Source organism: Periplaneta americana, chromosome 8 (genome assembly GCF_040183065.1).
Source record: "Periplaneta americana isolate PAMFEO1 chromosome 8, P.americana_PAMFEO1_priV1, whole genome shotgun sequence".
Lineage (NCBI taxonomy): Eukaryota > Metazoa > Arthropoda > Insecta > Blattodea > Blattidae > Periplaneta > Periplaneta americana.
The window spans coordinates 33,467,557-33,483,133 of NC_091124.1; the positions used below are offsets into that span (position 1 = coordinate 33,467,557).

Here is a 15,577-nt window from a genome sequence, read left to right on the forward strand (position 1 = left end):
AATAGTTTTGGAGTTATGAGGGAAATTATTTGAAGATTTTAAGTTTTGGAGAATGAGCGACCAGTGGGTAGCGGTGTCTAGTACTTCCTTGGTTCACATTTTTGGCCATAACACGGAAACTAATGGAGATATTTAGAAAATTCTTTCATAGACAAAAAGGGGAAATTCTATACTTCAGATTTGGGATAAGAAAATACATTTTTTGAGCCATTTAAACTGGATATACACCCCTTAAGTACTTTTTGAGTTATCAAGTAAATGCTGTCTGGCTAAACAAAATACTCCAAAAATTGTCATAATAAAAACATAACTACATTAGTGATGTGCAGATAGTGTATATTAAGCATGCCAATTTTTATTCCCAAAGGACCTATAGATTTTGAGGGAAAAAATGTTGAACTGTAGTAAAATCATACTAGCGGAAGGTGTAAGGTGTACTTCTCCCTTAATGAGTCCATTATGCACATTGAAACATTTACAATATTTTCTTTGGATAGTAAAAATAGACCTGCCATTGATATTACAGCCCTATAAAAATCTTCTGTTCAATGCTGTATGATTCCATTTTTATAATCAGCTGCCAATTGATTCTGCAAACCTTCCTCTATCACAGGAGTATCACACATGCACCAAAAGCCACATACCTGCGTCACTGCAAAGAAAACAAGTGGTGTCATGAATAAAAATCATCCTATATATCGTCAAGACTGACAAGTGATCTTGTATTCTCCTTATGACTATTTGAAATGATACAAATTTTCAATAATTATTTATATTACAATTGTCTGCTTTATTTTTAAATGTACACGGTACAACACACATAAGCGCATAAATGGTTCAACATACAAAAATGTATCTGAAAAATACTGCACATTCTTTTTTTTTTATTCTCCCTTTCACATTGCAATTACTCTTGAAATAGCATGTCATGCGTCATTTTTTTTTATTTCTTTGTGGAATATGTTACGAATATTCCCAACTTCATCTAAGTGTACACTGCTTTCTGTACGATTCTTTAACCTATGACAGAGAAAACACAAGTAACAAAATTCTAAATTGTACCTCACACAAAGGGTACTCAGTTCAATGCACTTACATTAAATACTGAAAAAATAAATGCACAATATTTCCCTACTGCCTAAAAACAAATAAGTACAGTTCTTGCATTGTTGTCGCTTATAAAATAATAGCATAATTTATTGTCAGTAGATTGGAAGTTTCGTAAATTACCTTGATAAGTCTTGTTTTTTCTTTCCTTCTATTAATAATATTCTTTGGGAGAGAAAAATTTCTCACGTATTCCTATGTGGAGATTAACTGCTTAGGAACACTTAACTTGTTATAACATTGAAGGAGGAGTAAAGTTAATTTTGAACAACTATAGGATAAGATGAGGTCCTGATTTTATCTTTAATGTTATATTTATTGACAACATTTGGAACAAACGCTTCAGGATTTTTCCCAAAGTTGGTGAACAAATATACATAAATCACTTCTATTCAAAATCTCCCATTCACTTTTCAAACATACTCATTTTTTGACTGTAAAGAATCAGGCCACTAGAAATAATATCATTCATGAAGTAGTTTTTAAGGAGTAATATTTATGGAATTACCTACATGAAGCAATCTCCTTTCTAACAACTAGAATAATCACAATAAATTAATAGTTAACCATTATTCAGTTAGATGAATAAAAATCAATACATTGTAATAATTTTAGACTTATAATATCTCATTTCTTAAATACCTGTAGTAAACATAATAAAATCTAATCGATCAGATTTAGATACTGAGAAATTAATATAGGAAAGAAAGAGTATCTGGAAAACTGTAAGGTAACCTCTAACGGCCTTTTTATCTTGACAAATATACTGATAGAATTTAGACCATACCTGCTGTGTGTTCAAAACTTTATTACATTTGTTTTCTGCGCAGTTCGTAAGCCAATTAAGAAGTTGCAAATTCAAACAGCAGAGTTTTCTGAGAAGGAGCTAATGGTGAAAATATGTTAAATTTTCAAATGAGCAACAAACCCATACAACATCTATCTTCCCACAAATATCACAGTTATCAATTTGGATCTATGAATTACTGGCAACCTGAGAATTTCTGAATGCTAAATATTTAATTTCAAAATCATGACACATCCACAATCAATTCACAACTTTCTATTTTCATGTTTTAGGGACCTATATTACTTACTTCACCTATGTTACTTACATGAATTAAATTGCACATTTGTTCAATGATACACAGACACATTGGAAATGAACAATGGTAATAAATGTCATTAATACTGGTAGATTTTAAATTACTTTAACCTTCATCATCCATGCATTGCATTCATACAATAATTTGAGTTGGAAACTTGGCGTAATTTACACTAAATACACATAGCTCTTATGTATCTGAATATCCCCCCAACCGAATACCTATAGAAGTGCAATCTTCAGTCAATATAAAGATTGGTAAAATATTATCACGAATCTGCGAGTGGCAAGAAAATACCAAATTTCAATGTATTAATACCTAGGCCTAAATCCCACTTACATTAGTCTACTGTCAAAGGGCATTGTAAATAATTTAGAAACCTATTTTAAGCTCCATATCAGTTTCGTAAGAAGAAACATTTTGTACTTCACTTAATGCAGTATTAGATAAGCTAAGTTCGTATTTATTTTCATTTTAAAAAATCCTGCATTTTGCAAAAGCGTATGTTTATTCAACACATACAATTTTGCAGAGCTGTGCTATAGAATGCCAGCTATAAAATGGTGTCAGTAAATCTCAGAATATTTTCCCACAATCAACAGAGACTGCTAAGTTCTAATACCTCTCCATTTTATGTACATGACTGACAATATTTCCCCATACTATTAATTCAAGAAGATAAAATTTAGTTTTCATAATACATTTAAAAAAAACTGAAAGGCTTTAACCACTATCATGTTTATTACTGACTTTAAGATGGTTATTTCCAATTAAGCTCGTTAATATTATTTTAATGTGTAAAAGAGGATTGGAGGAGAACAACAATTCCAAGTCTAAATTAATAAGATACCGGTACCTAAAAATAAGTTGAGTTAACTGAGATTTACAACACTTACAAAGGCAAAATTCACAATAGCTTCATTAAGCATATTTATTATATTACACAAAAATCCATGTTCAACCCTCTTGAACAGTGGTTTACTGTCTATAAACACTGAATTTTAATATCTGTCAATGATTACCAGTACTTGAAAAATATCGAAATCTGAAATAAAATATACAAATCTATCACGACTTGTACAGAGCTCCTACAAACGACCTTTCCGGTTTCGAACACATGTAATTTACGTTCTATGAATCTGAGGTGCATGAAAATCGCACTAATAGAAAGAGAACTCAAAAAGTTTAGTTGTAGCAACATTGTTTTCCTAGTTGGTAACACTGCCTCATAATAGCGCATATAAACAAATTTGTTCATTGTTGAGGCGAAATGGCTGCTATAGAGGACAGAAAAGCTTGATTTTCATGTGAACCAGTCGGTTATTAATCTGTAAGGCATTGCCAACCAAAGTTTGGTACAGATCCACCCAGTGGGTCCACAATCTGTAAATGGTACATGATAAATGATACATGGTAAATGATTTTATGGCAAGATTCTTCGCAAGCGGTTGTGATTTCATCTGTACCGACTACAGTTGCTGCAAGCCCTAAAATCAGAGGACAAAGTGCAATGAAGAAATTTTGTAAGTATGCAGAGTTTAATTGAAAACAATGATGAATTTATTCGTTCCGTGGTATTTTCTGACGAAGCCACTTTTCATATTTCTGGTAAGGTGAACAGACATAACCCCAGAATCTGAGGGTCGAAAAATCCGCGTACCTACGTGGCACTTGACTATAGGGTTGATATGTGCCGTGATATGAAGGGGGGACATACTGAACATCTTTAAGGTAAGGAACTAAACTTTTTGAGTTTCTCTTTCCAGTGGTACTATTTTCAGCATTTCAGATTCATAGAACGTAAATTACATGTGTTCGAAACCGGAAAGGTCTTTTGTTAGGAGCCCTGTATTATTATAGAGAGTATGATTTCGAAGTTATAATTATGATATACTAGTTACAATGAAGTTCTTTAAGAAACAATAAAAAAACAACAAGTGCATGTGAATCAACTACTTAAGAATTTATAGTTATTTCCAATTCAGAACACATTACTGATATTTAGGCATGGTTTCAACTTTAATTTCACATCTAAATAGATAGCAACGTAAGAGGAAGCGAATGAAACCTGCTGGTAGGATGAGGAAGGACAAAATACCACTATTACCAATGTCAGTGTTTCTTATCAGGTTAATATTCCCTATACTTTTCGCTAGATGTAAGCTTAGCTCCTTTGACATACATTTCCAAATATTTGACATTTAATTTAATATCTGCTTCAATTTAATTCCAGGGGTTCATATTTCATTTATTAATCAAACACTAGAAGTTTTAAGATGAAATAATTGTTTTATTTTAATAACCATTCAAAAAATTGCCCTTTAATATTAAAATTACAAGAAATAAGAAATATAATCTCATATTTTCCAGTTTCCAAAAGGAAACAAGATTCTGATGTAGGCCTATACTATCACATTTATGTTTTCAAGGGAATAAAGGTCAAAGTTATGTATCCATTAATGCACCCAAACTTCTACATATAAGTTAACACCTGAGAAAAAAAAGTTCTTTAATAACATCAAAAGTGTTATAGAGTAAAATGTACGAAACATTTAAGAAATTTAGTTGGAACTATGTAAAATGAATAGAAATAGTAATATAGGGTTGAATTTCGTTTGTTTACTGGCCATGGCTGTTTAAGAAAGCATCTAGTCGTGATAGAACTGCACAGAAAGGAAAATCTGAATGAAGATACCTCTTTCATTGCAGAGGATCGACAGAAACAGAGCAACTTTATTATGCTTTATTTAGAAGTTAGGAAAAAAAAGAAAGGTTAAGTTACAGGACACATAATTGCTATTGGAAAACATGAACGACATTATTTTAGTTTACTATAAATTTATCATTTGAAAACTGTAAATATGACAGTAGACGAAAATGAAGTATATTAGAAGAACTATATGATACATGCTGTTGAACCAACGATGGAAAGAAGGTATATTACAAGAAATGAAAATGGACCCTGTACCATACTTCACAAGAATGAGAAGACTTCTAAAAATATGGCAAGAAACTGTAACATATCACTGAAAACTAATACTAATTAGTTTATTATTATTATTATTATTATTATTATTATTATTATTATTATTATTATTATTATTATTTTGAGACAAAAGTAAAAAAAAAAACACATTCCAATATCTATTATACTCGTATTATAAGAGACAATGCAAGAACTTCTTCTAGTCGTTGACAACAAAGGGGGATGCATATATCACGCAACCACTGTTCAAAGGGTTAAATCACATTGCACCCACAAATAAATTAAAACTGTATAGGCCACAAGGATGGATAAATCAGTTAAATATAAAAAAAGACATTTTTTTTTTCATACAGCATCAGAATATATATGTATGAACGTTTTGGTACTTTAAAAGTGTCCATTACAGAAACCAAATTTCGTAGAGTGAAATGTAACATTGTTTTGCAGTGTTTATATGTCTGTAACTGTGAAATAGTATATGATCACTTACGTGATAAGAAAAGTTACGATTGAACATTTTATATCCCTGAAAAATTTTAAGCTTAAGTAGGCCTGTGCTTGGTATTAATGGTGCAACCATAAAGTTGCGTTTGTGCCTTCATAGTCATCCTTAAGAAGTTTTATAATAGGTCTAATACAATGGACACGAGAAGGAAATATTTTAAAACAAATACGGTCCGTACAGAATCTTAATTTAATCACAACGTCTTGCAGAGTTGCAGCTGCTGTTGACAGTGCAGCCAACTTGCAAGAAACAAAAATATTTTCATATAAGACACAATATGCTGCAATCTGGCCCCTTATATTTTTTCTCTCATTTTAACTAGAGGGAACACAGCAACATTCTAAATAATTCAAAGCGTTAAAAGGCAACCAGATTCAGTTTTAGACTGAAGCAATCCATGTTTTATCCAAGCTGCTTGCTGCTAGCAGGTCGTTAGGCCTTCGCGTTTCTTACGATGCTCGTCTACACAGCAGAGTCTTTCCCCACAAAACTTGTCCTGGAAATTGATTTCTTCATGTCAAAATCTACGGATGTCTCTTTCTTGATGCTGAAAATAAAATTCATGTTTAGATTAATATTTACAGAAGCGAACTGAGAATAATTTCTTCAACCACTCTATAACAACACAAAAATGTATCATATAGGACTTCATTATGAAATTTTGAGTGTCTTATCCAAGTATGTAATTACAATGTAAGGGATGTTTAGAAATCCGTGATTAACATTACGATTAAAGAAGGATATTCCCACGAACATACTCGTTGCAAGAGAAAAGTTGTAAGTATTTTCTTCACTTCCCCGTGAAATCTTCATTCCAATCAACGTATTTTGCCATATTTTCAGGAGTTGAAAAATATAACTATATTTTATTATCCTACAGATAAATGACACAGTACACTGCACATATTTTTTGCTCTTAATGAAACCAAATAGATACCAATCCTGAAGCTCCAAATCTAAGCCTTATGGTGAAAGGACAGAAGTAACAATTCATTCTTCCCGATTTTTTTCCGCAAATGATTCTTCCTCCCTTTAATGAACCTCCATGAAAGGAAAAATATGTATTACATCGCAAAAATAATTCAATACTGATAGTGTAAGGCGTCATCTTTCACATCTCTTTGCAGAAAAATTAGAGAAGGATGGCCGATAATTTTTTTTTCACATTCACCATACAGTCCAGATCTAGCAAGCTCTGTACTACGATATATTTAATTATGCAAAGAATCAGACGTAAGGCCACTATTTCGAGACCAATAAAGATGTCCAACATGCAGCACATTATTAACAGAAGAGTTCTACTACAAAGACATTTTTAATGATTGGATAGTTGGCGGAAGTGCGTCTATGAAAACGGTGATTTTGTGGATTAACAGAGGTAGAATGTTTCGTCCTAACTAGTAGGTTTTTTTTTTATAAACTTACATATTTGTGACGTTTTATATGACCCTCATATTTTAACAGCAAGTATTTAAATCAAAATGCATAGAGTAGGCCTACAATAAGCCATTGTCAGTGTACTACAGGAGAAACTAAATGTATTCACATTATTTAAATTTTATTACTGTCATACTTTTCATATTTACAGAAGGAAAACGTCATGTTTCTTAAAGAAAACGTATGACAACCTCTTGCAGTATAAAGAAAATTCTCTGTTTAACAAAAATTCGAAGCACTCAATCTAAATCTTTTATGCAGTTATTAATTGTGGCATCTTAAGTATTTTATGCAATTACATAATTAATATTTTACAATACATAATAGCGTATAACTGATTCTAAATTGCATGCTACATTAAATTGACTCTGTTATGAAGGATAAATTTTATTGTGCATACTTTTTCATGTAACTGTCATTTACATCAAGAAAAAAAAATCTTTATTCCAAGAATTTTACCTTACCCTGTGTATAACATGAAACATTTTCATGTTTAACATAACTTAGGCCATTTAGTTTAAAATCTATTACAAATCTTTTACACAGAGTTTAACTGCAGAACTTTAAGCAATTTAACTTTTATAATCCTTAACATCGAATATTTGTCTCAGTAAGTGTGGTGTGCTATCTGAGATTTTCCATATTTGACGAAAATATGGTTATGTATTTTTACGTTAATGAAATTTTATTATACAAAAACGTAAACACAATTTTAAGAACATCTTAGTCTGTGTGTCGTAGGAAACATTAGCATCAAGACTAAGTAACCAATGTACTTTATGAAAACAGTTAACTCAAGGATATATTCATTGTGGATTAACGCACATTACAGAATATAATAAAACAACTTTTCAAACAGAATATTGACACACATTCCGAAATATCTCACCTTCCTTGGATGGTCGGCTGCTTATCTCCTTCTTTCAAAGGTTCTTTCTCATCACTATAAAGAAATCAAAAACATGCTTATCACATTGCATAAAAACAAAATATATTTAAACATGCTAAAATAATTATTAATGATGAAAATATATGTAAATGTACAACAATGTGTAAAACATCAGTATTAAAATTAAGTGTACAAAACAAATATCACGTTCACCAGCTCCAAAATAATAATAATTCCATTAAGACTTAAATTTATACCATTTTTAAATATTTGCACCATAATGCAAAACAATAGATAATACACATGCATAAAATATAAAACAGATAATGTGTATATGTCACGGAGTAGAGTACAACTGAAGTATTTTGTGTATATACTTGTATAACAACAGACTGAATATTAAATTATATACAAGAAAAGTAATGTCTGTATTGATGCAATGGAGACATAGAGAAAGTTGCTATGTTTTGTGGACGTCATATTATGAAGATATGTCATCATACGAATAGCAGGCCTATAATATTACAGTAATTTATCACACCACCGTAATACGAAACATTTTAAAATATAAAATAAATGTTACTGGAAGTTTTAGTTCAGAATTATTATATAAGTGAGAAGATACAAGTACAAGCGTTAACCAATTTCGTGGACTGCTGCTACTGTGAACACCAATTACGATATTTTATGGACATTCAATTTTAAAGTAACCTTTCCATCTATGATGCAATTGTACCAGCATTCGTACTCCCGATCTGGAGTTGTGCTTGGGTGGGGGTTCGATTCCCACTTGGACTAATTACCTGGTTGGGTTTTTTCTGAGCTTTCCCCAGATTTTAGTGTCGATGGGATTGGTGATAATGTGATGGTATTTGGCGATGATGAGGCCGAGGATTTGCCATAGATTACCTGAGATTCGCCTTATGCTTGGGAAAAACCTGAGCTGTGCCTACTATTATTATTATTATTATTATTATTATTATTATTATTATTATTATTATTATTATTATTGTAGATGGATAGAAATGAACACACGGTATAGGTGACATTACTGTCTGATTGTATTGTCTAGTAGCTGAAAAAAAGGCCTGGAAAAGAGTCACCAAGTAGCTACAGCATGAAAATATCTCGAGAAATCATAAGGAAATAACGCAAAAGAATGATATTTGCTTTTGTTGATGTTGTGAGAGGTATAGTAATTTTGGGTAGACAATAGCATGTACAATGCATTCTTGGACACAATACACAACATCACAGCTGCTAGTCCACGAAATTGTTGATTATAATACCTATTGTCATCAAAGTACAGTCATTTGGTTCTATTGTTTAGAAATAGAAGGGTGATTTAACTAAACAAGAAGTTTGCTATTTTGAGGCTGTTTGGTCATTAAGTAAACACTCAGAATTACACTGTGTTTTCAAATGGCTACAACTGTATTATGTTCATTATATACCATATAAGGAATATTAATAAAATTAAAAATGAGTTAAATATAACTAACTGCCTGACTATAAATTACTTTACACAGCAACGGGGAATTACATAATCGAAATTATCGTTTCATAGTAAACATTCTTGAAATATTATAAATCCAATTTTTGAATATAGTGATTTCTTTCTAACTATTGGGACTGCGTGAAAACATGATGGTCAATTAAGATCATTTTGGATTCTGTTTGTGTGATAGTGTGAAGAATTCTGTTTCTAAGGTGAAGATACTTGTAAGACTGATAGTATAATGCATCAGACATTCTGTCTCGGACAGGACAATCCTGTCTTGGACTGTCTATTACCAGGCAAGATTTCTGATCTGTATAGAACTATCTCAGATCGTCTCGAACAGAATTTCGCCACAATGTACAGTCTGCACTGCTACTCTTGTTATGTGATGGCAACCAACAATAAAATCGTAGCATTTTTTATTTCATTTATTTATTTAACCTGGTAGAGATAAGGTCATCAGTCCTTTTCTTCCCCTCTACCAGGGGATTACAACTACAATATTAAGAATATAATTACAATTAATATTAAATTTACAAATACAATAAAAATCGAGGTACTAAAAGATTAACTGATTAATAAAGGATAGACTGTTTATTGTAGAAGTTAAGAACAAAGAAAGATTTTTTTCACTTAAGTAAAAATTAAACCTACTCTACACAGTAAGAAAATGCTTAATGAGTTTGTTTTTGAACAGTGCTAAATTCCGACAGTCTCTGATGTCACTGGGTAGGGTATTCCACAAGTGCGATAGCGAGATTGTGTATGATGATGAATACGATGAAGTCTTGTGTGTTGGTATGGCTAGTATGCGGCTATTTTGCGTGCGTGTGAAGAGATTGTGATACGATGACAGGTAACTGAAACGGGAGGCAAGGTAGGTAGGTGTAGAAGTGTGAATCAAACGGGAGGCAAGGTAGGTAGGTGCAGAAGTGTGAAGGACTTGGAAAAGGAGAATAAGGGAATGAAAATTTCTATGTCGTTAAGCCGTAGCCAGTTTAGAGTTTGGAAGGATGGGGTAATGTGGTCAGCGCGACGGACATCGCAGATGAAGCGAACACAAGAATTATGAACACGTTGTAATCTTTGCGACTGGTTGACATTGAGATTAGTCAGTAGAAAATCATAATAATCAAAGTGGGGCATTATTAGTGTTTCCACTAGTATTTTCTTGAGTGATAGCGGAAGGAATTTTCGAATGCTGTTTAAGGAATGTAGTTATGGAAAGCACTTTTTTGATAATATGAGTTACTTGGTTATTCCAGTTTAAATGTATATCGAAGTAAGGAAAAAATAACATAAACAGAAGTTGTTTGGTTCATCCTCTGAACCGAGAAATAAATTTAGATACCTGGATTTATAAATGTATTAATTTCTATCACTACTTCCTCCCACATTTTATTACTAGGTCCTTCTTACGATGTTCTTTCAATATGTACCCAAAAAGTGTAGTCTTGCAATGTTTATCTGCATCTATATCCATTGTAAATTCACTTGGAAAATATTCGTAATTACAATATAAGAATTATACCACTGACATAGAGCGGAAAAGGGAGTGGCGTGCGGTAGTGTGACGTGAAGGGAAGCAGTGCCTGTATGTATGCCATTGCTCGACTGGGCTTTGATACCTGTTGCCTACATACAGGGTTTCCATGGAATTGCTTCTCTGAAAACGTCATCACCGCACGCAAGTGGAATCAGGTGAGTGAGTGAATGAGTGGGCATACAGCCGACAGAAAACTTCACGCATGTGCAGAATGAAATGTCCGACCAGGTCCATCAGCAAACTAAACTTGACGTGACTTCACTGTTTTATTCTAGACCATCAGGGACAGTCTGTAGTTGACCAAGACAAATGTCTGATGCAGTATGCTGCAGCCTCATAAGAGTGTGTGTAAAACTGTCACATCATACAGTCCGCATGGAAAATACAGGAAGTCGCAACATTGAATAGTCCGGTTCTATACAGTACGTCTGTCAGAGTCACGAGATTGATTTTATGAGTATTATGATTAAATACACAGAAAAATAATTAACGAGCTGCTGACTTAGTACAGCGTTGTAAACGAACCACTTACATACTCAGTACAGATAAGATAAAGAGTTCGTAGCAGGGCTGTGGAGTCATATTTGGAAGCAATTTTAGGAGGAATCAGTGCTGAAGACAGTGTCGGTAAAATGTATTGATTCCGACTCTGAACTTGATGTAAAATCCCACGAATATGCTACCAGTTCCTAAATACTTCGACTACCACGTGAAATGCACGCAGTCTCATTCTTTGGGAGATTCAATGTTCTTTCAGTAACTTAGTATACGAGGTGTGATCATTAAATTTCGAGACTGTGGCTGTTGTGTGCGAAGGGATCACGTGATTGATACGCGTACGCAGCAGTGATGCTAGACGACCTTGAAGAGACGCGACACAAAGTTTCAAAGCACTATCTTTATTGAGACCTGTGTTGCACAAGGTTTTGTTAGCACGTGCATCCGCGCATTTTCGAAATCACGATAGACTTGAAACTGGGGCAGAAAGCCAACATCAAATTCTTCGGGAAATCGACAATCAAAACCCATGGAATGTTGAAGCAAGCCTACGGGAATGAAGCAGTGAGTCAAGCAAGGTGTTTTGGGTGGCATTTGCATTTCAGAAATGGCAGAACATCGCTGGAGGACGATGAGAGGCCAGGTCGACCACACACGTGCAACACTGCCGAAAATGTCGAAAAAATCTACAAACTGTGCATGATGATCGACATATCACCATCAGAGAAATTGCTGACATCGTCAACATGTTATTTGGAGAGGTTCAATTTAGCGTTGTGTTCAGTTCAAGTTGTCAAGTATGCCGAAGTTTGATATTCGCCAATGTTCGCTCTGTAGAAGTAGATCTGTCGTGTTTGTTTCACATTGTTATAAAAAAATCGCTGTCCTCCACTCAAGCTTTAACCACTGAAGGATTTTAGTACAGATCTTGCGATTAGTTTTTCATATAAGATAAGATTAAGTTTTTAACGTCTTGGTTGCCTCTCTCATGTTCGAACATTGCACGACACTAGTTACAATGATCCTCACGTCCACATCCAAATGGATGCTCCATGACGACAATGTGCCAGCTCACAGAGCTCTCGCGACATGCCAGTTTTGCACCCGTAACAAGATGGTCGTTGTTCCTCACTCCCCGTATTCACCAGATTTGGTCCCCTGGGACTTTTTTTATTTCCGAAGATGAAATTAAAGCTGAAGGGTCGCCGTTTTGGCACTGTGGAGGAGACCTAACGCGAATAGCAGAAGATTCTTGGTGGCTTCAAGAACGCGACTTTCAGGAGGTATTCCAAAAATGGCAGATGCACTGGGATCAGTGTATAGCTGCCCAAGAGGACTACTTTGAAGGGGATGACAGCCAAATTTAAATCGGGTAATTTTATTTCCATTTATGGGACAGGTCTCGGAATTTAATGATCACACCATGTAAGAAAATAGCTGATATGGTGAGTATTAATGTATAATTCTATACTGAAACTCACAACAATACCTTGTTTAGTGCTATGTATAAAAATATACAAGGTGAACCAAAGAAACGAGAGTTTTTAGTTTAGTGTTGGTAGTACATGGATTATTTTAGTAGGCTTAGGTTCATTGTCATTGTTGAGCCTGATTGTTGTAATTTATTAAACGTGGAGCATTGGACTGGTGAACAAAGAGGATTTGCTGTAAAATCTTGTTATCTAAATGGTCAATGCGCAGAAGCTGCTCCTAGAGAGTTTTGCCACCACTATCGACTCTGTCATCATGATCCTATGCCCTCTTCACATGCAATTAAAACCAGAGTTTGTAATTTAGAAGAAACAGACTCAGCATTAAAGAAGAAATGTCCACGTAAAGAAAAAACTGTTCGTACTCCTGAAAATATTGAGACTGATTGAGTTGCTTTAGTGCCCAGTCCAATATATTCAGTCCGGAGACATGCTCTAGCACTTAACATGAGCCGCCCTAGCGTACAATGAATACTGAATAAAGACAGTATAACAGCATTGTCGGAAATGCGAAATTTGTTTGGGAATCATGTCATATCGAGAAAAGAGGCATTCCCTGGCCTGCACGATCCCCCAATTTCCTTTTATGGAAGTATCTAAAAAGTAAGGTATACGCAAACAAACCACGAAACATTGAACATTGAAGACAGCAATTTGTGAAGAAATTTCAAACATCACAGTTGAAATGTTGCAAAGTGTAATGAGAAACTTCAAAGAGTGATTAATAACGATAATTTAAACTCGACTTCTTATGATAGGTAACATAATCCGGTTTCAAAAAACCAGCTGTGACGGTTAAGGGGATTATCGTGCCACCCTCTGTTCTAGGTGGATGATCGTTCACCTCTGCTGAGGTATGTCGACGTCAGGCCAGCAGCCGGTCTTGTCTCTTCATGAACAGTTGTGCCATGGATTTAATTTTTCTTTAAATTTAATTATTTTTGTGTATACAGTTTGTACTGGTAGATAGATCCTGTAGATTACTTATTTGTCATGTACAAACTTTAAAAAAAAAAAAGGATTTCAACCTGATGTGATGTGAGCTTTAAAATGGACAAATATCCATAGAAGCACGGATGTTAAGTAGGGAGTACAATCTCCACAGCCCTGCTTGCTAAATAACATTATGTAAGTTTCAGCTGATAAAAGGAGACACAGGTGATATTCTGTAATCTGAAAGTGTGTAGTGTAAGATAATGGAAATGATAAAATGCAAAATAAACATCACAATGTTCGGTAAAAGAAAAACATCTGGAAGTATAAATTAAATATTTTCATGTCATATTTGCTGGTGTCATGTTTCTTATCCTGCACCATGCCCATGCACACACACCAAGCTGGAAAATAACCAAAACAAGCAAGGCACCCAATTCTTGTTATTGGTTCACGTCTTACATGGGCACTTTAGTCTCGGAGAACTTCTCCATGCTCAAGCCTGGCCCAGTTGAGTCCTTATTGCTGCAATATGGGAGGGGGAAGCGCCAACTGTATAAGCTTCATGAGAGATCCAAGAAAACACAACATGTACTCCGGGTTAATTGACAAACACACAGTCACTGACCTTGCTCCAGATATCACTAGACTATCATCTTTTAACAGAACGACATTTTCAATTGCATAAAAGTATAGAAAACAAAATATAAAATTGTGTTGGAAGTTTTTTATTATTCAATGTTACAAAATAAAAATTAAATTATGTGAATGGATGAAACAAAAGAGCAAATAAATATAAATAAGTGAATAAAGAAATAACTGAATATGTAAATAAATAAAGAAATAAAATAACAAGCTAATGACTATAATTTTATTATATTCTGAGCCATGTCCCAAAGCTACGTTTACGGCTGAAGTGAACTTAATAGTTGACTAAATAGCCGGATATGACGTCAGAAGTCATGATCCATGGCTAACGAGAAAGACAGGCTTCAGCACCAATTGGAGTCACGTGGTTATCATGGTCTAATCATGGCCATCTTAACAATCTCCTAATATAAATACATGTTCAAAGTTCTAAAAAACAAATGAATTGCTATATTAAACCCATGCTAAACGTGTATTTACATATAAACGTGTTAAGTGCTGGCCATGTTATGACTATGTGATGTCGCACCATAAGCCTGTCTTTCTCGTTAGCCATGCCATGATCCAAAGTTACATGTTACATAGCAGTTAAGTCCGTAGTAGCTACCAAATGAAAATGCTTGATTGATTGATGACTTGTACACTAAACCATCAGCAATTGGAGCTATGAAATCTGAAGATGCTTTGGAAATAAAATGTAGAACAATACGTTAATCTTCAACATTGACATTGGTACTCTGGCACCTCCTTTACTTTTTTTAAATATTGTAATAATTTAGGCCATTATCTTTTCAACATAACTCGTAATGAAACTGCATTAGGACACTGCCTTCTTAATTCAGTGCTGGTGCGTGATGTCATAGTTTTAAGAAAAATAGTTTATGAAGAAGGCCGTCATTCAAGCATACATGTCCAAAGCTTCCTAGTGTGT

At 33.9% G+C, this 15,577-nt stretch overlaps 1 protein-coding gene across 1 annotated transcript in view; it reads right to left on the minus strand.

Annotated features, from left to right (window-relative positions):
* Positions 1-766: 766 nt before the first annotated feature.
* Fas2 (fasciclin 2) overlaps positions 767-15,577 on the minus strand; it is a 128,025-nt gene continuing 113,214 nt past the window's right edge. The window contains exons 14-16 of the mRNA XM_069832095.1: positions 14,461-14,523; positions 8,031-8,084; positions 767-6,251 (exon numbers count right to left, since the gene is read on the minus strand). Coding sequence (XP_069688196.1) covers positions 6,167-6,251; positions 8,031-8,084; positions 14,461-14,523 — 202 coding nt within the window. The 3' untranslated portion in view covers positions 767-6,166. The remainder of the gene's footprint in view (positions 6,252-8,030; positions 8,085-14,460; positions 14,524-15,577) is intronic.